At 36.3% G+C, this 24973-nt stretch overlaps 1 protein-coding gene across 9 annotated transcripts in view; it reads left to right on the top strand.

The window, feature by feature from the left end:
* LOC105732479 (tolloid-like protein 1) overlaps positions 1–24973 on the top strand; it is a 256428-nt gene that overhangs the window by 42065 nt on the left and 189390 nt on the right. Inside the window, exon 1 of one of the 9 annotated variants that reach the window (XM_012474569.3) lies at positions 4143–4169. The exons of the other annotated variants lie outside the window; for them this stretch is intronic. Coding sequence (XP_012329992.1) covers positions 4148–4169 — 22 coding nt within the window. The 5' untranslated portion in view covers positions 4143–4147. Of the gene's footprint in view, positions 1–4142; positions 4170–24973 lie in introns of those variants that run through there. 9 annotated transcript variants of the gene reach the window in all.

Here is a 24973-nt window from a genome sequence, read left to right as displayed (position 1 = left end):
TGATATAGAGAGCTGGAAGGGATCTTTGAGAGAATCTGATCAGATGATTTTCACTCTTTTGAAGAACTGCGAGCTCTCAGAACCCCTGAGGCAGGTGGAGGGACCCACTGAGGGTGAAGATCTTCACTCTTCCTTATTTCTGATAAGGCCATTTTGTTTATACCTGTTTTATATCTTGGCCTCTGTTACTTGGAAAACAAATTTTAAAATACACTAATACAATATTTTATATTTTGATAGGCATTGGGTACATGCATTTATGAAAACTAATTGTTTTAATAAGCACTTAAGATCTATAAATTTTATGTAAAAAGATGAAACAATTACTGAACAACTATAGCATGCTGAAATATTTAGCGGGAAATGTATATCAATGTGAATTACTTCAAAGTGAACCAAAAATAAGATGCATTGATGGATGGGTATAGGATGGATACACAATGAAACAAGTATAGTAGCATATTAATGGTAGAAGGTAGGTAAAAGATATATGTAGGGGTGCTTATTGTATGATTCTTTCAACTGTGCTGCATGGTTGAAAACTTTCTAAAAACATTATATGGGAAAAAAAATCAGCAATATAGGTTAACCTTCTCATTTTTGTAATTAAGGAAAGTGATCCTCAGGGAGAATAAGATTAAATCATTGGCAGAGCAGAACCTAGGACCAAATAATCTTCAGAGAACTGGTTCTGCTGCTTGTCTATACATTCAAATTTGAGCATTTGCCTGAGAATTTTTGCATGAATGCCAGGAAAATCACGTATTTTTGATGAAATAATAGTATTATTAATGATGAAAAAAGGCATTTTACAGGATTATTGGAACTCTTACTTGCATGATGATATCTTCACATGCCCACCCCCACCTTTTTTTGTTAATTTTTATTCTGGTAACATTGAGGACATTTTTTTGTGCTTCTTGTAGTTTAATACATTAGAGTTTATTGTAAATGTATATATTATATAATTTTTATGGCTTAAATTTTCATTGTTTTCAATTCACAAGTACATAAATGCATGACATTTTATGATGAATGTCTTCCTTTGAAAGTACAGAAATAAAAGTAACATCTTAGAAAAGGTCCATGATTCTACAGATTCTTTTGATGTCTTTTATGAAATTAAAAAAGTGGCCTTGCTTCTAGTGTTTGACTAGCATGTTATGATAAAGGACAGCCTAAAATGTGATTTCTCCATTACTCTTGTACTGTTCTAGAACACTTACAGGGTAAGAATCTCTGGAGTCAAATCTGCCTTAGGTTTGAATTCTGGTTATGGTATCTCCAGATGTGAGATTTTGGGGAAGTTACTAAAATTCTCTGAGCCTTTTTCCATGGATATAAAATGGGAATGACACTAGTATGCTATGACTCTTAGTATTTAATAGGTATTAGGTATAACTTTTATTAGTAGTAAACTTAAACTTTGCTAGTGAATGACATATATTATGTCATACTATATTTGTACTTATAACATCTATTTATATTTTTGTGTTTTATTTTATTTATCTTATTTTTATTTATTGTTGACATTCAACCTTACATGGGATTGTGCTTCTGTATATTTATAGGATTTACATCTTGCATGTGCAGTATTCGGTCTTACAGTTGTTTACCTCAAAGTGTGAGTCAGGCTGGGCGCGGTGGCTCACGCCTGTAATCCCAGCACTTTGGGAGGCCATGACGGGTGGATCACGAGGTCTAGAGATCGAGACCATCCTGGTCAACATGGTGAAACCCCATCTCTACTAAAAAAAATACAAAAAATTAGCTGGGCACGGTGGCGCGTGCGTGTAATCCCAGCTACTCAGGAGGCTGAGGCAGGAGAATTGCCTGAACCCAGGAGGTGGAGGTTGTGGTGAGCCAAGATCGTGCCATTGCACTCCAGCCTGGGTAACAAGAGCAAAACTCCGTCTCAAAAAAAAAAAAAAAAAAAAAAAGTGTGAGTCATCTACAAGCACGTTTTAGTTAAGATTGGGTGTATTTATTTCCTAATTCTGTCCTCCTTTAAATGACTCTTTTGGCTTTCTTAGATTTTGGCATTGATTACTGCTTTTCAGTTTCTTCCCTAAAATCCAAAATGTAAGAATTACAGAATTGCAGCCTTGCACAACTCAAAATGTAACAAACGTTTAAGGCCCAACTAGCGAATAATTAATTTTTTTTTATCATTGGTGTAACTTTAAAAAATTACAGTGCAAAGATGCTACTTTTTCTTATTAAGTTGATAAAATACTGGTGTTATCTGAAGATATAATTTTAGACAAATGGAAATTTTAGTTGGAGGATTGTTAGATACATATCCTACCCATCCCAGCATACATGTATACATACATAAGATAATAGTATAGTAAGTGATATACATGTAACATAACAGTATACCATTTGAAGGAAAACATGTCAAGGTTATATTTATTATAGCTCAGTAGTTGTGTAATGCTGTTTTTGGTTCATCATTTGAAATATTTTTTAAAAATAATGTGATACTTCTTAGCTTTTAAGAGTGATAGAATGAGCGTAAGTACAGCATCATAGAATTTGGAGGTACGCAATCATAGAACGCTTACAGGCTAAGAATCTCTGAGTCAAGGAAAATGCTTTGAGATCATTTGGAATTTTAGATTTGTGGTGTTTTAACACTTGCTGCACATTAAAATTATTTGCGGGATCTTAAAAATACTAATATTTAAGTTGTATACCAGCTGCATTAAATCAGAATCTCTGTGAGGGGTACTGAATATTCCTAGTTTTTAAAAGCTCACCTGCTGATTCTACCGTGATATCAATTATAAAATCATTTTCCGATTTTTTTTTTTTTTTTTTTTTTTTTTGCCACTGTTTCAGGAGGAAACAGATCACTACTCTAACTCTTGGTAAAGTCATAGAGCTGTTTATCTTTGGAATTGAAACAGCATCTTGGTCTCCCCTTAAACAGTGGCTTCTCCCCTCTCCCATGACAATTTCATTTTCATTTCTTCCAGTTTATGTTTTTTATTTTGAGTTTGTGAGGGTCCCCAAAACCACTGGAGTAGGAGCATCAGGTGTAGCTAAGCCCGATTTTGGTGGATGACCCCAGAAAATCACACATTTGCTTTTCCTGAAACATTGGAGAGTAAGTGAAGACCCTAGCGTAGCTCCAGTGTACCTGAACTGGACTAGTCAAACTGCTCTGTAAATAGAGTTCTTCTGTGGTTCAGGAGAAAACCCTGTGGTATTTCTAGTTGGTTACTTTAAATCTTATGCACTATGTATTAATTAAATTATATTGTACTTTATTCAGTAATAATGGAATATATGTGTATTAGACTAATTTTAGTTTAAGGTATGTATTATGTTTTCCAAAAAGATGGAAGAATAGGCCAGGCACAGTGGCTCACACCTGTAATCCCAGCAATTTGGAAGGCCGAGGTAGGAGAATCAGTGGAGCCCAGGAGTTCAAGATGAGCCTGGATAACATAGGAAGACCCCCACCTGTACAAAAAATTTAAAAAAAAATTAGGCAGGTGTGTTGGCATGCACCTGTAGTCCCAACTACTTGGGAGGCTGAGGCAGGAGGATCACTTCAGCCTGGGAGGTCAAAGCTGCAGTAAGTGGTGATCACACAACTGCACTCCAGCCTGGGTGACAGAATGCGACCCTGCCTCAAAAACTAAAATAAGATGGAAGAATAAACAAAAATCAATATATTTTATAATTGGAACTTAATAATTTAAGTTTTCATATTTTATGATATTATTAAAATGTTGTTCTTATTTATAGACAATATAATTCATATGGTATATATATAATTAATTGACTTTCTGTGTATTCCATAATTAATTTGTATATGGAGTTGTAATATTATCACGACATCAAGACTTAACTTCCAAATGAATGACAATACTTATGATACATTCTTTGGATAAATACAGCTTATTCTGGATTTTCATCGCCACCACTTGCTGTGGTGGGATAATGTAGTGTGAAATGGCATGTGGCCAGACATGGATGCAGTATTAGTGCCTCTTGCAGGCCTTGTTTAAAACACTCACTCTGGGATACTACTGTGCTTCTTTACTTCCAGACTGACCACTGCTCTAAGCAGTGTTGGGGCAATGCCTGGGCTGCCCGAGCCCTTGAAGTTCAAGAAGAAGCACCTGGACTTCTCATGAGGGGAGGTCAGAGTCAATGTAAGTGACTTCCTAATTTGGGGGGCTAAATCCCTTCAGTGACTGAGGTCTGTATGACGTCAGCCATATAAATAGCTATTTCCAATGTGTTTTATGTCATCGTCATACCCCCAAATACTGCCATTGACCTAAAATAAAACTTTGAAGTGTTCCTCAAGTAATAAATGCCATGTATCTCCTGTGAAAAGCATAATGTTCTTAGAGTTATTCATTGATATTTTCAATTCCATGAAAATAGTACTTTGAGGACATTGGAGTTGCTTTGAAAATTGACATCAATTAAGAGAAAACTTAGTCTAATTTAAAATTTTCTTGGACTTTATAGCTAAGTAGAGAGCTTTTTTTTGTCAGGCAGAAATACATGTGTGGGCAAAGGTGAAACATTCATAACTTTGAGAATCGTTCTAATTTTGCTGGAGTGAGAGAAATGTTGAGCAGTGTTGCTTAATACAGCTTTACACCCATATAATGATGTTGTTCCATGAACTCCCAATCATGTAATAATTCTCGAAAGTAACAGTTCAGTAAATTGTATCAGAAAATACTTGCCATGTACACAAATGGACAATAGAAATGTAGAAATAATGTTTATTCATGAGAAATTGCAGGGGAATATAATTCGGTTTTTCCTATAAGGCAACATAATGGAGTTATAACTTGATGCTTGTATTAAGATGGAATTTTTTTAAAAACAGAGATAGATGAGAAAGTAATGAAAGAATAGAAAATATTATAATCCCATCAAATTTGATTCTCCTCAAATCCTGAGGATCTAAATCTCTTTTCAAATATATTTTTTTTGTTTATAAGTTAAATGGTAATGGTGTTTGGAGATTATGTGAAGATCATTTCTTTAGTACCATTGAACTTTAGAACATTTTGTGTAAAATTGTGATAATTTGAATAGGAGGGAAAACAAAGGTCCACAGTAAGTAAAGGTTCAAATTAGCTTAATGTTTTTTCCTCTTTCATGGCTTATATCTAATTAGATAAATTTGGGCAACGAATATTATATGAACGAATGTTTTACAAATAGTACTTTCCTTAGTTGAATCTATCTTGTAACACATGAATCTATCTTGCAAATCATGAGTATTAGGCAGAGTGTGGAACATACAGCTAAAAGGCTTCAGGTATACTTTCAGTTCAGACTCCCTTGATTGCTACAGTGTCATTTAAGTTCTTTCAGCATCACATCTGATAACCTGCCCTGCCTACCCTCCCGGAGCCCAAATGAGATTACATATGGCATATGTGAAACTGCACCTTAGAGATAGTTGTCTTTTTTATATATGTACTTTGTTTAAAGCAAGAAACAAGGTAATTAATATAGAATGGGCCAAAATGCATGGCATAGCAACATCAACATGCAGAGTAGCTTCAGTTACCGTGGTGTATCCTGGAATCAAACTGTTTGCATCAGTCTCTTGTCCCCTTTTCTTTAGCTTCTCCTCCTTCCTTCTCTTTCTGTCTCAGCACTGTTTCTTCCAACTTTTCCTGCTTTCCAAAGTTGGAAAGATTTTTCTGTTTATCTCCTGACCATAAGCTCTATATCCTGGGGACCCTTCTTTCTCAGTGTTATATCACTTAGTTATTCTGGCAGATTTTGTATAAAGTATTTTTAAAACCTTTCCCTTGATGTCTTATAGTTATACAAGGTGAATTTCTAAGCTGCTGGACCAGAAACAGGAAAAGCACTCTTTGGTCCCCAAGAAGTGATAAAACTACAGGTAGTGTTGACAGGCGTGTATAGTCACACTTCATCTGAGACTGTTCTGTGGTTTGAAAACCTTTAGCTGTCTATGTCATACCATTTACAGTTTTTTTCTTTTAATTTACAAATTGCATCACTACCTGTCTAGAATAAAGTAACTCAAGAAAGAGCAGAAATGTAGAAAAGTAATGCACAGAAAGGAAAGTAAACAGAGCATCAGAAGAAATACGGAGAAACCTGAATTATAACAAAAATAGCAAAGGTGAATTTTAGGTGGGAGATTAGGGGAAGACTTGGATGAGAGAGAAATAAAACTGATTTTACCAGGCTGTACCTTTTCAGGGCTTATTTCAGAAAAGTTGACTAGGGCTCTGGAACTCAGGGTATGAGTGCTCACCAGTTGACCTATGCCAAGAACACTGGGAAGGGAAAAAAAGCCAAAAGTGAATGGGTATCAGGAGGTAAGGACTCATTTATTTTGGCATTCATAGTTTAAACAGCAAAAACTTGAGAGGAGTATCTGTTTTGAAACTATTAAAACTTATTAGCATCAAATACTTGCTGTGATTCTTTGTTATTGGTTGTTTGTTTTTGAAACCTCTAGTTGAAAGAGTGGTTTAGAAAGCTCAATATTTCCATGGCCATTGTTTGCCGTTCTGTTATTACCCTAAGGCAGAAAATTGGGGTTGCTTCTTCTCTATTATTCTCCTTCCTTCATGTCTTTATTATAATCATCCTTTTTCTTCCCATGTCTCTTTGTTCTTCCTTTGCTTACTTCTTTTCTGTTCTCCTACCCCAAGATTTTAGAATGAGTTATTCAGACTTACAAGTCTTTACATGACACTGTAAAATCTCAGAAATATTTTTCTTCAGGCATATCAATCGTAAGTAATATCAACTCAAAGATGATTCATGTGCCACTTTGAATTCTCAAATTTTCCCTCCTGTGAAAAGAGACTAGTATTTGATAAAAACATAAAAGTTAAAAGCAGAATATTCAGATATTTGGACTATTTGTGAGTATTATCTTATGATTATCAGAATTTATATATATGGAAACACTGAAAATTTTGTACTATGATATTTAGATGGAATCTTACTGAGGGTTAGGATCTGGTACCCAGCACAGGATTTGGGAAAATCAGTCTCTGATTCCTTGAGATTTCTTTGTTTACCTGATTTCTGCATTTGAGTGGCTATCGAGCTGCTATAGTGTACCTCTGTCTCTCAGGTAGAAATATCATTAGCTTGCCTGTACTTGTCTTTGGAAACATTACGAAAAATGTGCCCCTTCTGAGCCAAAGAATTATAAAGCACTTTTCAGTTTGTCTGGGAATTGAAATTGGGCTGAGTTTAGACCCCCACATGCCACCCAGGAACTTCTGCACATACATAAATACTACAATTATATGCAGTAATCCCTAGGGAAAATGTAATTTTTTTCTTTAAAAATGGGGCTTTATAAATCATCAGGTATTCAAACCATAGCAAAATTTTTTTAAGTCTTAGTCAATAATCAGACATTGCTTTTTGTAAGAGATTATCAACATTTTATCTGCCGAAGATTCAAAGTTTTGAATAAAGTAATGTAGTAATATAATAGTAATAGGAAAGTGCATCTGAAATATAGGTATGCCTGGTTTTATTGCACTTTGCTTTATCACGCTTCACAGCTACTGCATTTTTTAATGAAACTTAATGTTTGTGGCAACTCTGTGCCAATGCCATTTTTCTAACAATACGAGCTTACTTCATGTCTCTGTGTCACGTTTTGGTCATTCTCACAATATTTCAGACTTTTCTATTATTATTGTATCTGTTATGGTGATCTGGGATCAATGATGTATGATGCTAATCTTGGAATTGTTTTGGGGCACCATGAGCCATGCCCATATAAGACAGACAACATTGTCAACGTTGTGTGTGTCTTCTGATTGTTCCACTTACTAACCCTTTTCCAGTCACTCTCCTTTCCTTGGGTCTTTCTATTATATGAGACATAACAATACTGAAATTAGGCCAATTAATAACCCAACATTGGCCTCTATATGTTCAAGTGAAAGCAAGAGTCTCACATATCTCGCTTTAAATCAAAAGCTAGAAATGATAAATCTTACTGAGGATAGTATGTCCAAAGCCAAGATAGGCCAAAAGCTAGGCTTCTTGGGCCACAGAGTTAGCCAACTTTTGAATGCAAAGGAAAAGTAATTGAAGAACATTAAAAGTGCTACTCTGGTGAACACATGAATGATAAGAAAGCAAAATGGCTTTATTTCTGATATGGAGACAATTTACTGGATAGATGATCAATCAACCACAACAATCCCTTAAGCCAAAGCATGATCCAGAAGAAGGCTTTAATTCTATTCAAGGCTACGAAGGCTGAGTGTGATGAAGAAACTGCGGAAGAAATGTTGGAGGCTAGCAGAGATTAGCTCAGAAGGATTAAGAAAGAAGCCTTCTCCATAACCTGAAAGTGCAAAGTGAAGCAGAAAATGCTTTTGTAGAAGCTGCAACAAGTTATTTTGAAAATCTAGCTAAGATCACTGATGAATGTGGCTACACTAATCAACAGATTTTCAATGTAGGTGGAGCACCCTTCTACTGGAAGAAGATGCCATTTAGGACTTTCATAGCTAGAGAGGAGAAGTCAATGCATGACTTCGAAGCTTCAAAAAACAGGCTGACTCTTTTGTTAGGAACTAATGCAGCTAATGACTTTGAGATAAAGTCAATGCTTATTTACTATTCTGAAAATTCTAAGGCTCTTAGCAATTATGCTAAATCTACTCTGCCTGTGTTCTACATATTGAACAACAAACCCGGTGTTACAGAACACCTGTTTATAGCATGGTTTACTGAATATTTTAAGTTCACTGTGGAGACCTACTGCTCCAAAAAAAAAAATTCTTCTCAAAATATGACTGCTCACTGGCAATGTATCTGGTCACTCAAGAGCTCTGAAAGAAATGTACATGGAGATTAATGTTGTTTTCATGCCTGCTAACACAACATCTATTCTGCATCTCACAGAGGAGCAATTTTGGCTTTCAAGTGTTATTGGTTAAGAAATACATTTTGTATGGCTATGGTTGCCATAGTGATTCCTCTGATGGAGTTGGGTCTGAGAAAAGTAAACAAACCTTCTGAAAAGAATTCACCATTCCTTGGCCTGGCACAGTGGCTCATGTTTGTAATCCCAGCACTTTGGAAGGCCAAGGCGGGCAGATCATGAGGTCAAGAGATTGAGACCATCCTGACCAACATGGTGAAACCCCGTCTCTACTAAATATACAAAAGTTAGCCAGATGTGGTGGCTCATGCCTATAGTCCCCACTACTCTGGAAGCTGAGGCAGGAGAATCACTTGAACCTGAGAGGAGAGGTTGCAGTGAGCCAAGATCACACCACTGCACTCCAGCCTGGTGACAGAGTGAGACCCTGAAAAAAAAAAATCACCATTTCAGATGCCATTATAAATATTGAGATTCATGGGAGGAGATCTAAATATCAACATTAACAGGATTTGGAAGAAGTTAATTCCAACTCGTATGAATTACTTTGAAGGATTCAAGATTTTTAGTAGAGGAAGTAATTGCAGGTGTGATGGAAATAGCAAGAAAAGAATTAGAAGTAAAACCTGAAGATGTGACTGATTTGCTGTAATCACATGATAAAACTTGAATGGATAAGGAGTTGCTTCTTATGGATGAGCAAAGGAAGGGGTTTCTTGAGATAGAATATACTCCAGGTGAAGATGTTTGGAGCATTGTTGACATGACAACAAAAAATTTAGTTTATCAAGTAAATTACATAAATTTACTTGATAAAGCAGTGGCAGGGTTTGAGAAGACTGACTTCAAGTTTTAAAGAAGTTCTATTTTGGGTAAAATGCTATCAAACAGAATAGTGTGATACAGAAAAATTCTTTGGGAAAGAGTCAATTGATGTGACAAATTCCATGTCTTATTTTAAGAAATTGCCACAACTACCCCAACCTTTAGCAACCACCACCCTGATTAGTGAGCGGTCATGAACACTGAGGTAGGACCCTCCATCAGCAAAAAGATTACTCTTTACTAAAGGCTCAAATGACTGTTAGCCATTTTTAGAAATAAAGTAATTTTAGATTAAGGCATATAGATTATTTTTTAGTGATAATGCTGTTGCACACTTAATAGACTACAGCACAGTGTAACTTTTATATGCACTGGGAAACAAAACAGTTTGTGTGACTTACTTTATTGTGACATTCACTTGATTACAGTGGTCTGGAATCAAATCTGCAATATCTCCCAGGTATGCCTGTATAGGAACTGTTTCTATGGTACTTAACAAGATTTTTGGCTAGGAAAAAAATTCAATTTAAATGAAAGACTGAAATTTTGGAAAGTATGGATTGAAATAGAAGTACTATACCAAAAAATGTTTCTGTCCATCTATCTATTTTTTGACACATTCATTCAGATTTATGACCATACAGAGGAAGGAGAAACTAGGATGGGAAAGATTTCTGGTTAAAAACTTCACACTTGGAGTCATGACACTTCTCTTAAAAGCCTTTTAAACACACAAGTGAATGTTAAAACTTCCATGAGAAATAGAATTTGGATGTAGTATAATTTTCAGTGTGTTCGCATCCTCTGGTTAAGGTTCTTATCTTATGGGGACGGGAAGACTACAGAGGAGGGTGATGCGGTTGGGAAATAGGAGATTACTCTGTCTTCAGGAAGCAGAACAGAGGGGCGCGTCCTCTGTCTTAAGTACCTTTTGGGTTTAATTTGCACTATCTAGTGATAAAATCACTTGAGTTCTATGTGTCCCTGCTGCTGTTTCTTGGCCATCAAAGCTGGCATTACTGCCAGGTATCATCTTCATTGATATTTAGGCCAGAGAGGACAGTTGCTACCCAGTGGTGCTACACCAAAGCCAGGAGCTGGAAGCCAGACTCCAAGAATTCCCAGCCAGCTAGCTTTACCGGCTACTCTGCCATTTCATTAACTGTGCAGTAATGGAAGCTCCTGGTCTGTGCTATTTAACAACGGTGGTTTTGGACTGTATCTACTTATAATGATAAAGTTTTATTGTACCAGATGAATCTAGATGAATAAAATATAGTAGTTTAATGTTACTCCTTTCTTCAAGGCCAATCTCGGCTTCTTTTTCAAAAATAGAAAGTAATAGCTCTGGCCATTGACTATTCATGTTTGTTCCTGCAGCCCTGAAATGTGAATTTAATGTTATGCTGCATATTTAGAAACTAGAATAGAATTATGCAAATTATGAAGTAATTTTAAGGGTTAAAGAGAGGAAATCCCAAATTCCGAAAATGCACATATATGTATAAAAATCTCAATTGGAAAGCTTTACGTACCTTAAAAGAAGAGATAGCTTTTGGAAGATATATACTAAAAGCATGTGAAGGACATTCAATTACTCTCTTAGTAATTTTATTTCCTTAGGTGATGTTGTACAGTAATACCGAATTTCTGGTTCTTATGTTTAATACTGAGCAAGGAACTTTAAGCAAGTTTAAAAGTAAAAATTATTTAGATTACCTTTAGAACTTGTTAAATGTGTTTAAGTTTTGTATGAGCTGGAAGTTGTAGTGTTTTTTCCTTTAGCTGTTGCATTAGCAGCCATAGACCAAGTGACAACATCGTTGTTTTTAATAAAACAGATTAATAAAAATGTAAGAGGATTAGGCATTTCAGGTTCTGGCTTCTATGCTTAATATGAGAGTATTAGTTTGAAGCCAGTGTACCACACATGTTAATTAATTGCTACTTTGCTTGAAGTAATGTGGAAGATTATCTCCTCTAAGATTGTTCATCTAGGGAAGTTACTCCCAACCAGGAGCAATTTTGCCCCCAGGGGACATAAAGCAATGTCTGGAGACATTTTTTGGTTGTCATAATTGGGGGTGGAGTGTATTTTACTGGCATCTAATAAGCAGAGGCTGGAGATTCGGCTAAATAACCCACAATGCAAAGGAAAGCCCTCCATGACAAAGAATTATCTTGTCCAAAATAACAGTAGGGCTGAGGTGGAGACCCCCTTGTTCTGGGACTATTTCCAGTTTAGTTTCTTCTTTATCTCCTTTTTCTTTCCTTTCTTTCTTTTTCCCTTCCTCTTCAACAGGTATGTGTCACTTGGTAGGGAGATCAGTAAGTGTTTCTCTGTTTTATGCTAATTGTAATCTTTTCACAGTAATTTCTCAGGGTGGTTTTGTACATAGTGGAAAGGGAGTCGAAAGCCATGCATTGTAACTGTATGACCTTGGGCATGTCACTCATGCTTTCATTTATTTGTTTCTGAAAGTCAGAATTAAATGAGGTCTAAGTTGGCGAAATCATTAATTAAACCTGATTGAGCATCTACTGTGTCAGGCAATGTGCTCCGTTCTAAGATTCACATGATACAGAAGACGTAGTTCCTGATTTCTAAATGCCTGAATTTAGTTGGGGAGATAACAGGCATGTAAATTACACAGAAGTAACCATACATTGTGGTAACAGTTCTAATGAAAGTGTGATGAAAGTTCTACAGTAGAACAAGGTAGGAAAGCCACTATAGAAGTCCTCTGAGAGAGGATGGAATTTGAATTGGCTGTCGGAGGAGAGTAGGGATTTGCCAGGAGAAAAGGAGGAAGAGCATTTCAGGCAAAAGGAACAGCAAAAGCAAAAGCAAAAGCTCAGAATTACAAAACGCCCTGGGATGTTCTGGAATATCGAAAGCTTCTCTATGTCTGGAACATGAAGATCACTGAATAAAAATATTCTTTTTGTATTGCTTTAGCATATCAAAAATTTCCAAAAGAATCTCAAGCCTTGAAACATAGACATTACCGTCTAGCCATTGCTCTTACACTTTAGCTGTTCACTCCTCTACGATGTGTGTGCATCACAAGCACAGACAGCCTGAGTTATAGTCCCAAGATTCCTTCGAACTTCATTCTCCTGCTTTGCTTGTCTTAACTGGTGCCTCACTGTTTATACTAGACTTGTGATGCAGCAAGTTCAGGTACAACGAATCCAAGTTTTTAAAAAGTGCCTGGTTTTATTTTCCTCATCAAATTTTCTTGACGTACTTTTGAATTTTAATAGCTTCGTTGGGGCAGTGGATTTAGGTAATTAAAATTGCTGATTTAATTCACAAACAGGTGAACCAAGTGTCAGGCCATCCTATTGAGCCCTTCTATACTAAGGAGAGAAGTTGATGGCAGACATAGCGCCAAGACTTCTGGTACAATCTGACAATTTTTGGCTTCGGGCAATTAAATGCTGCTCAGCATTGTTTAACAAAAGGTTCATAGTGTGCCCTAAGCCACCAACAGGATTTTTTTTGGTAGCCATGAAAGTCAGCTTAGAGTATGTCACAGAAGGAAACGGTGTATTCTGAGAGAAATTCATCTTTCTATTGTTTAAAGAAGTAGATTAATTTTGCCTGAGCTTTCCCTCAGCAAATCTGACTTCTCAGGAGAAGGGAGTTTAAGTTAAGGGAGAAGGGAGTTTCTGTGGCTTTCCTTTAGAAATATCTGGATACACAAAGAAGTTTTGTAGTAGATATCACTGTGACTTAAAGACAGTTCAGGAAATATGACTTCTGTTTCCAGCCAAGCAGATGACTTTTTGTGACCCATTATTTCTTGATGTCTGAACTTCTTTCTAGAAATAAATCTAATAATATCTGCTGTTCATTGCTCAGGACTTATGAAGTAATGTCTGCAGACTATGTGAGAAGAAAAAGGTTCTATACCGCGAAGTATTTTTCCACTCTTGATATCAGCTCATTCCTTGTTTATATGATTAAATTTGAAGTAGCCTGACATTTGGCAACTTCTTTTATTTTTTTTCCCCATCAGAAACCAAAATTCATGATCAACTAACCGTTTGCTATGAATTTGTCACAACTTCACTTAGCCTAATAAATATCCCAGAAAAGAGCAGACTTGGCTGGAGTTGAATTGGTACAGCTTTACTAATTTGGCCACTAAATTAAGCCAATACTTTTTAATCTGGATTGAGCTAAGGGGGAATGTTCAGAAATCAAGGTCTGGGTGCATTCTCCCAGAAATCACTGGAGCTCAGCTGGCTTTATTAGTCTGGTGAGAGGAGGGGGAGGTATAAACACTGCATAGTGGACACCACTTTTCCCTCTGGTATGTGTATAGACCTTCAGCAGTAGTAGTAGGGAGGTTTTAATGAACAAATACTGGATAATCAATCTTAAGTATGATATATGAGAATTTAAAGTATTCTGAGTTCCTAAAAAATGTTTATTATATAACATGTGGTAATTTACATTCTTTTATTGTTCGATAGATTTTGCTTTCTAGATGAATAATCATTTACTGCACGCTTTAGAGCAAGGAGAGCTAAAATTTTACTGAAACAGAACCACATTCATTTACATGTAGTCTGGGACTGCTTTTGTTTCACAAGGGCAGCGTGAAGTAGCTCCAATAGAGAATGTATGGTCCACAAAGACTAAAATAAAATATATGCTACCTGGCTCTTTACAGAGAAAGTTTACTGACTCCTCTGTTAAAGAAACACCTTTTTAAAACAAAAACAAATTTCTGCAATTGAGATCATTTTTCACCCAGACAAATGAAATTCTTCTCTTTTGAAAAAGTGATAACATAAATAGTTTCTTTTCATGGTATTTGCTTTATAATACTTGAAAAATTCTTTAAAAATGCAACTGTTGAAATAATGTCAAAAGAAACATTTCTTTTTTTTTTTTAATTGCATTTTAGGTTTTGGGGTACATGTGAAAAACGTGCAAGGTTGTTGCATAGGTACATACGTGGCAGTGTGATTTGCTGCCTTCCTCCCCTTCACCCATATCTGGCATTTCTCCCCATGCTATCCCTCCCCAACTCCCCACCCCCCCGCTGTCCCCCCCACTCCCCAACAACAGACCCCCGTGTATAGTGCTCCCCTCCCTGTGTCCATGTGTTCTCCTTGTTCAACAGCTGCCTATGAGTGAGAACATGTGGTGTTTGATTTTGTGTTCTTGTGTCAGTTTGCTGAGAATGATGGTTAGGGACATGGATGAACCTGGAAACCATCATTCTCAGCAAACTGACAAAAGAAACATTTCTTATGATTTATAAGCACTCCAGAAAAAAAAACATATGCATATATGTAGTACGGTGATTGTAAAGTGACTTTGAGTATTATGTTATTTGTTGTATTAGGGAAATGAATAAATAACAATAACAATAGCAAATGCTTCTAAAGTGCTCCTTGGGTGTTAAGCACTGTTCTAAGTACTTTTACATTTCTTTTTTCAGCAACCATTTAAAGTAGGATAATTGTTATCTCTGTTTCACAGATTATGTGTTTTGTTGTTGTAAATAAATTTGAAGAATATAATTTGTAAGAAACACAACTAGTAAAATATCGTTTGTAATTTACTTCATGGGTTTATGGATATAAACAAATAATTATATGTCTTGAGATCATAAAGCCAAGGCATTTACTGCATTCCATAACTAAAGGAGTGAAAATGAGGCCGGGCGCGGTGGCTCAAGCCTGTAATCCCAGCACTTTGGGAGGCCGAGGCGGGTGGATCACGAGGTCAAGAGATCGAGACCATCCTGGTCAACATGGTGAAACCCCGTCTCTACTAATACAAAAAATTAGCTGGGCACGGTGGCGCGTGCCTGTAATCCCAGCTACTCAGGAGGCTGAGGCAGGAGAATTGCCTGAACCCAGGAGGCGGAGGTTGCGGTGAGCCGAGATCGCGCCATTGCACTCCAGCCTGGGTATCAAGAGCGAAACTCCGTCTCAAAAAAAAAAAAAAAAAAAAAAAAGATATAGAAAAGCTTTAATAGCATAGGAGGGTTATCTTGAATAGATAATTTGATAGTTTTCAGTTCTGAGCCTAATTAAATGTTCTCAAGCTTATTCTATGCCTATTGATACAGTTAGGTTTCTTTTGGGCTTATTTTTCTCCTCCTTTAAAGTTAAAAAATTCAGATGTGATGAGAGATTGCAATGATTAACTTCATATACTGCACAGGGTAGTTCTCCACAGAGCAACTCATTTCAAGGTACCACGTTTTCACAAAGAGGAAGTGGCCTGAGGCAAAGACCAGTTCTTAGCAGGTGACTTGATAATTGATAAGCAGACATGTATGGTTTTTAGTAGTAAAGTAGAAGCTTATGCTAAGCTGATTAGAAAGGAGGTCAGGTGAGTGACTTAGAGTTTGGCTGTGAGGAGAAGCCCTAGTGGGGACTTTCCTTTGAAGGAAAGCCAGGTGATGGTTGGACATTTGGGAGCAGGTGATGAGCAGATGTTTGCAGTTCAGTATGTCACACCACTTCTTTGCCTACTCTGGAATTTGTCCTGAGAACGCACAAGGGATAGAATGAAAAGAGGTAAGAAGCAAAGGTTAAAAAATACCACCAGAGGCAATAAAAATCAGAAGATCTCCTAATTAGGCAGTCCACAGTCATGAGATTCACCCCACCCCACATTTTTGAACCTACAGCACTGCTGTTTCAGCTATTTGACACGTACTATATGCTTTTAACTCTGAAAATGTTGTTTAATTTGTTCCATATATCACCATCTCTTCCAGGTTGTTTCTTTATACTGAGAGATTCTCAGTTGATTAAACAATGTTGTGTGGATAGGAAGTATTTCTTTGTGTGTGTGTGTGTGTGTGTGTGTGTGTTTCAGTAAAAGTTTATTGCAAAGCTGGCAGCTGCCCTGTGAGTCATAGTTTTCCAACCATTGTTCTCTGCTATAAACTTCTTAAACTTATATGTGCTAAACTCCTTGAGGGCAGGGGCTATGTTATGTGTGTGTGTGTATAAATACACACACACATACACTTGAAGTTCTGGGGTACATGTGCAGAACGTGCAGGTTTGTTACTCAGGTATACATGTACTATGGTGGTTTGCTGCACCCATCAACCCATCATCTACATTAGGTATTTTTAACAGAAAGTATTTCTCATTCCTGATTACCATCATTTTTGCAAAGTTCTACCTCTGCAACTGTTTACGTCAAGCAAAAGGCAGGCTAGTGAATAAGGATGGCTTATAAATCTTTCAGATTGGGAATGCCCGTTAGCATCCACAATAACTGTGCATATGAGGATGGAGCTCAGTCATGGAGCTAGAAATGAAGACAGAATAAGAAGTTAGTACTGCTTTTAATAGGATGTTCTGACATTTAAACTTCAGATTTCCTTTTTTTTTTTTTTTTGAGTTTGTTTGTAAGCTGTTGCTATTGAAAAGATTTGGAATTACTCCTCAGAAAAGTATTTTAAAACAACACCTAAAGTCAGTTGCATTCCTTGTTTTCTTGACTCTGCAAAAAAAGCCTTCTGTTTGGTATGCATTGATTTGACCATTTAAACTTCCTCGGATACAATAAATTTGCTGAACTGTGGAATAAATTGTGATATTGAATTGTTTGATGCACAGAAAAGAGCTTTTAAGCTGCAGAGTAAATTCCAGCAGGATATAATACCACTCTCATCAGCTATACATAAGACGCTTATGTTACCTGGATATATTTACAGCTTCCCATTAGAAAGTTAAAGCATCTTTAAGTATATGAACTTGCTCAGAATACTCTTGCATGAGACATCACAACTTTGTACTTTACTATATGTGCAAAACCAATGTTCTAGCCTATCACATGTATTTTTGAAGCTTTCTTTGCTGCTTGTGGTGTTGATTGCAGTAACGGGTACTTAAAGCATCAACTTATCTCTGCCTCATTTTGCATAATTGTTCAGTAAGTTCACTTCCCTGTCAGATCAGTTTCCCCTCCAGACACTCCCTGAGATGTTATTTGGGTACAAAGCGGGCAGAGTCATCCTGTGACATCATGGTCTTGTGGAGAGAGGAAGCCTCAGATCTGAGTCTTGTTCTCCAGTTTCTCTCTGGCCTTCCCTGGGGGGTGATGAGTCTGGTGTTGTGCTAGTACTGTTCGCTATGGAAATCAGGGTTGATGGGTGTGTGCCCCAGCTTAGGCAGACTGCACAGACTGTCACTGTCATTGCACATCTCGAGGTCTGCAGTCTATTCCATCCTGGCGGCCATTAATTTCAGAACCAATTTGACTCTGTTGCAGTGACCATCCTTGGAAATTTTATCCAGTTGTGTCACCTACCTTCTGCCTCCTGCACAGGGCTTGGAGAAGTATCCCAAATGTCATCTTTGCCTTATGGGAGTTGGGGAGGGCAGGGAGGGGTAGCTTGGATCCCTTCTTACCTAGAACAGTAGCCCTGTCTTTTTATTCTGACATGACCACACGACCTCGTAGCAGGTCCGCTCCACAGACACTTCCCTCCCAGATTTTCAAGCGCTCTCCACTTTCTACTTTTCTTCCAGCATGTCTGAGCCAGCTCCCCTCCCAGGCAACCTTCACCATTTCAACACGTGATGTGGGAGCTGGGACACATTTGAATGAGTTCTCTGCTGTTCCTCTTATTCTTCAAGTTGTTACGAGCTCCTTTTAGTTCTCCTTTCTGTTTTGCTGGAAATTCCCCTGTGTCTCATCCACCTTCTGTTGGTGACATTCATCCTCCCTTTCTAAGCACACAATGTCTGCTGGGAAACACTTTTTATAACCGAAGAAACGGGAATAAAATACAATGATGTTTTTGAATATTAATCTCTAGCCTTTCATACGTGACTTAAACTGACTACATTTATCCTGACAACCAGAAGTTGGAAAATGGTGATAGAACATTTTGTAAGTATTACAGAAAGTCGTGTTTACAAATCAGACACCAAAACCTGACATCCAGGTTTCAGGAAATGTCCCAGTGTGCTGATGGCAGTGAGAAAGAGGTTCACTTAAAGAGAAAAGGCCAGAGGTGAAGGAACAGATTTTCTTCGTATTCTGTACCACGTTCTTTCTTTAACACCTGGGTTGATTTAATTCCAACAGACTCCCTGGATCACCTCTAACCTGTCTCCTGGTGGCCTTCACTAAGTTCCTTAGAGGCTTCAGGAAGCTGATACATTTTAACATGTTTGTCACAATGGCCACAGGATTCCATAATAAAAAGATAACTGTAACATTTCTTATTGATTAAAAATACCTGTAAGCCAATCATAGAATTTGGAGTAAAAATTAATCTGAATTAATTAATCTGAACCAAAGATCTGTGTTTTCTTTGTTATAGAATACTGCTGGGGAGAGTCAGTATTTTGGGGTCTGTTATTTTGTTAAAGTGAATACCAGAATTATAAAAGGAATTTCTGTAATCAGAATAGCAGATAATATTTCTTGAGTGCCTTAACTGCTTCTAGGCACTTTATATAAAATATTTTAAAAATAATGATATACAGTGGTTACTCTCATTTTGCACATAAGGAGATGGAAAATCAGAAAGGCTAAGTCACAAAACTAAAGGAAAATGGAGTTGGGATTAAAATTTAGACCTGTTTAAGATCAACATCCATGTCTTTTCAAGTTAATAAGCCTCAGTAAATTAATCATGCCAGAAATACCTCTGTGACAGAAAATCTTGTGAGACATAAGTAATGCTTAGTTACCTTAGGAACTCACTTGGGAAGGTATGCTGATAGAGTTGATATTACCTGTCTGGAATCTGTCTCTTTTGCTCTAGCAGTATATAAATTTTATGGCACTAATTTAATACACATGACCTATGTTTAACCTTTTAGACCTTAGTATTATAAAATAAAACTCAGTTGGAGGAAAACAGACAAAAAATAAAAAACATGTACTTAGCGAATTACAAGCTGAATACCTGTGTAACTACCACCCAAGCCAAGAAAGAACATTTCCACTGGCCGCAAAAGCTATCCATGTGCCCTGCCTTGATCAGAGGCCTTTTCCATTCTTCAAATGTAACTACAATCTTGATTTTTATAATAACCAGTTTTCTCTATGGTTGTATCAGCTAAAATTGCATTCATTCCTGCACATTATAGTCTGGCCCCTTTTAGAAATCTGATGTCTTTTAAGTTTAATCTACAGGTTCTCCTTCAATCGCTTTCTTCCCTTATAATCTGTCTGAGGAAGAATTTGTACTTGTACCCTTTAACTAGTATAATTTACCTTAATCTAGAAGTTGCTGACTTGGATACTCACAGTGCATTCAACCTGTTCCTCTATCTTGTATATTTCCAGCAGTTGGCAGTTTGAAAAGCGATGTAATCAGATTTGAGTTAATCTCTTGAGTGGTGGTGTGTTGTTTTATCAGGACACATATAATGTCTGGTTTTAACTTTTTTTTTTTTAATATCAGCAGCTGTTGACACAATGGTTAGAAAGATTGTAAGATTGTTGATTCCTTGAGAGTTGCAAAATGATGATACTCTCTCATTCTTTTTAATTTATATACTTTAAAATATTTGATGTTTCTAGCCCACTGCAATTAATTAGAAATTCATTTTGCTTTATATATATATATATACACACACACACACACACACATATGTATAATTTTTTTTTAGATGTAATAATACTCTGTTGCCCAGGCTAGAGTGCAGTTGATGTGATCTCAGCTCACCGCAACCTCCACCTCCTGGGTTCAAGCGATTCTTCTGCCTCAGCCTCCCAAGTAGCTGGGATTACAGGCATTCACCACCATGCCTAGCTAATTTTTATATTTTTAGTAGACACGGGATTTCGCCAGATTGGCCAGGCTGGTGTCGAACTCCTGACCTCAATTGATCCACCTGGCTCGGCCTCCCAAAGTACTAGGATTACAGCCCTGCATGGCCATTTATATTGTTTTTGATTGTATCTGTTTGTATAATTTGATTGTATTTGTTTGTATAGTTACAATATAATTCCCAGAACAACTACAGTGTACATATGTAACTTATCACGGTCTACTGGTATTGATGTTTTACAACACTGAATGAAATGTAGAAACCTTCCAGGCATTGTGGCTCACGCCTGTAATCTCTAATTCCAGAACTTTGAAAGGCTGAGGTGAGTAAATAACCTGAGGTCAGGAGTTTAAGACCAGCCTGGACAACATGGTGAAACCCCTTCTCTACAAAAAAAAAAAAAATTTGCCTAGGCTTGGTGGCAGTGCCTGTAATCCCAGCTACTCAGGAGGCTGAGGCAGGAGAATTGCTTGAACCTGAGAGGCAGAGGTTGCAGTGAGCGGAGGTGGCCCCACTGTACCCTAGGCTGAGTGACAGAGCAAGACTCCGTCTCGAAAAAGAAAGAAAGAAAGAAAGAAATGTAGAAACCTTACTTCCTTTAGGTCTCTTTATTGTTCCCTACTTTTAAATATCATCATCTTAATTATCAGAGATGGCATTATAATTTTTGTTTCACTCATCAAATATGATTTATAAAACACACAAAGAGAATAGATTATTATGTATACCCAAATTTCTGCTACTTCTATTCTTATTTCTTCCTTCTTCATGCTCTAAAATCCCTTCATTTATCATTTATTACTGTTTCTTAGTCTATACTGGAAGAACTAGGACATATCTATTTATTTTTAACAATGAAAAACCTGATGTGTTTGTTCAAATACTTCCAATTCAAATTTTGGATTACTGGGTTTTTAGTTATTCTCTTTATTTATCTTTGGCTCTCAAGGACATAGGGGGTGTTAGAATTAGAATATTCCATAATGATTCTATCCCACATTTCACATACACTTTCCCAGAATAACTATACCAGTACTATTGCTACCATTTCTGCTTACTGAAAACAAAATAAAGTCTTTGTATATGCCACATCTATTACCTGCTACTTTTTAATTGTCAGAGCTTATAGCTGTCACGTACAATATTTTCTTCTCTCTAATCCTCATTTATTTTTGTTCTGCAAGTGATTTTTTAAATTTAATGTGCTGCACAGTTTCTTCTGTTGATCCTGTAGTCATTTTGACGGTTTGTAGGCAATTCATTTTGATTTTTTTGAAATTTGCTCTCCAGTATATTCCTTAAGAAGGACTAATAGCAACCACATTTTCTGATCTACTTAATGTTATAAACAGTTTTTATCCTTTATATTGAAGGCTGTTTTACTTGGTATAAAATCTTTGAATCACATTTTTATTTTTCTGGGTATCTTAATTATACTTTCTGATATTTCCTCCCCTTCAAAAAAGCATTGCTGTCAAAGAAAATGATTTCTTTTTTTTAATATGTCATATTCTCCTTTTATCTAGATATCCATAGGATTACTTTTTCTTTAAGGTTCAAAATTTCCTAGATTATTGATTAATGTTGGCATTTTGAGTTGATACTTTCAGGTACACTGTGTGCTCTTTGGATACACAATTTGATATGTATTTTAGAAAAAGCTTTTTGAATTATGGTTTTTAGCATTTGTTTTGTTCCTTTCATAGACTAGATAAAATAGTAGAGTGGATGCGTTTTTCTCTGTTTATTTTGAAAGTACCATCCCACTGTTTTTTAGCATCTTATGTTATGTAAAACTTCAAAAGCCATTCTGATTCATGTTTTATTCAATGTTTCTCTTTTATTTCTGTCTCTTTTTGGTGAGCTTTTAGGATCTTGATTTTATTCCCAGTGTTCTGAAATCTCTCATACAGGTGCCTTAGTGCAGGTCTTCATTCATTCAATGGCCTAGGTACCAGGTGAACCATTTTATCTAGAGAGTCTCATGCTTCAGCTTGAGAGATTTTCTTCCATTATTTCTTTGAAATTTTCTCTTCCTTTTCTTGATTTTCTCATTTTACAGCTCCTTAGTTGAATGCTTGGTCTTCTAGATGAATTTTCTTATTTTTATCTTTGTTTTTCTACTTTCCATCTTTACACCATTTTTAAAAGTATAATCACCCCTGTTAAACATACAGTTTGATATGTTGACAAATTATAGTCATTTGACTGCCCCACAGTCGTGGTAAAAATTCCCTGTGCTCATTTGTACCCTGTCCTTTTCCCTATCCTTGGCCCTTGCCAAACAATGTTTTCTGTTCCTAGAATTTCCCTTTTAAAATCTCTTTTTTTTCTGTACTGTTTCTGTAGACTTTCTCAACCTGTAGATAATTTTTTAAAACTACCCTTCTAATAAGTTATTTCAAGTTACATTTAAACCTTTTTAAAACACTTATTCTTGTTTCATGGTTGCAATGTCATTATATCTCTTTGTGAATATTGATTATGATTTCCTAGATTTTTTTTCTGTGTTTCCTCAGAATTCTTTTTCTCTCTTTGTTTTGCCTTTTTTAAAAGTTGGTTATGTTTCTCAGTTATCTGATGGTTCTTAATGATGCAATCATATTCAGTGTAAAGCGCAGAAAATCTGAGCAGAAGCTCTATGTGCGTGGGTGGATCTTGCAAACTTTGAGGCTTCATTGTAGAGTGATCAAATAACTAGCTGGTCATTGGTTGGGGACCCCAAAATTATCTGTAAATGTTGTTCTTGGTGTGGTTTTCTAATTTCAGAGAAAAAGCCACCAATATCCTTATTGATCATATAAGCTACCAATCTTATTAGTATGGGGCAGGAAAAGGGGGCTTTGAATCTTACTGATGACTATGCAGAACATCACTTAACCCTCTTGTTGTGACTAATGCCTCATGGCGGGTTTATTATGAACTTAGTGTTCTATATCTTGCATCTGACTAGTGCATTTTCTCTGATATCTATAAAACTTCTTTATTATATGTAGCTCGTTATATCTGAATAGGGTAAACGCTGGTTATACAGACACTTTTTTCAACAGATTTTCAAATGACCCACTGTTTTTCAGAGCCAGCCTCATCTCAGCCTTTTGGGGCCTCAAACTACTGAAGCTTTCTAGGGTTCTACAGGGCAAATTGGTTTGTTTCTTCATTATTTCTGTAAGGTTTATTCTTCTTTGCCTCTACTAGGTCACTAATTCTCTGTCTACTTTTTCTTTGAGTTACAGATATTTCTTAATTTCATTGAAGACAGTGTCTACATTTTGGTTTCTTGTTTTATTTATTGCTTAAGGGAGATGTTTGAGAGTAGAAGGGTATGGAAATGTCTTTTCATATCAATCTTGAAACGGGAAGTCTACAGCAGCTATTTACTTAAATATTCCTATGGACTTCTTGTACATAAACTGCAGTCTTTTACAGCATTTGACACAGTGTATTTTTCTTGCTAGAATTCTTTTTCCTTTGATTTTCATTACTGTCTTTTAAATTGCATTCTCTTTTGTCTATTTTTATGGTGCCACTTGGTATCTATTCTGCCTTTTATACACGGATACAATTCAGATTCTTATCATTGTCCCACTGGTCTTTTCATCAGTGATCACTTTTACTATCTCATCTAGCACTGACCAAAGTAAAATTCCACATATCCATCTTCTTTCTGGACATTTTCATTTATGTTATTTTTCTGTTTTCATCACAGCACAATTTTTCTATGCAGTTAGGCTTGATTGACATTTTGGAATTACCTTTAACTATACCTCATATATTTAATTGGCAATTAAATCAATCTGTTTGGTTCTTTCTTAAAAAAAAAAAATTGTATGTGATTGCATTCAGTGTTTCTATTCCATCACTGCTGCTTGAATCCAATTTGAGTGATTGGTTTCTTTATTCTAATAAGAGCTATACGGTACACATTTGTATACTAAAGAAATCTACTGAACGTAAACTTCATAAAACTGACATAAGGAAGTTGGAATTTCTAAGAACTTAAAAATGTATACATGTGTTTATATTAGATTCAATACACACACACACCCCCATACATGTATACATTCATCATTGAATGATATACATTGATGATGTATATTTTGATGATAGATACATCATCAAAGATATTGGTAATTTTATGGTGGCTGAATCTGTGGTATGAAAAGGAGAAATTTCTTTCTTAATTGTTCAAAAAAATAAGGTTTCTCATTAATATGTACATATGCAAAGTAGAAACTATTCAAAGAAAAATACCATAATATTTTCTCCTCCTAGATATCCCTTCCTATGTTATTGTTAGGAAAGATGATGAGGATATATGGCTTTTTCCTTATACCATCAATTTTATTAGAGTGCAGAATGCACATGGCCAACCTTTGTTATTTAATTTCTGGACTGAATGCTATATTGGGCAGAGCCAGACTTGCTTTCATTTTGTAAGCATTCACCATTTGGGGGTTTATT

This window comes from Aotus nancymaae, unplaced genomic scaffold (assembly GCF_030222135.1).
Source record: "Aotus nancymaae isolate 86718 unplaced genomic scaffold, 86718_ANA_hifiasm-v0.15.2.pri h1tg000033l, whole genome shotgun sequence".
In the NCBI taxonomy this organism is placed as follows: Eukaryota; Metazoa; Chordata; class Mammalia; order Primates; family Aotidae; genus Aotus; species Aotus nancymaae.
The sequence above is the reverse complement of the archived record's forward strand: the minus strand, read 5'-3'. Positions and strand labels throughout refer to the sequence as shown.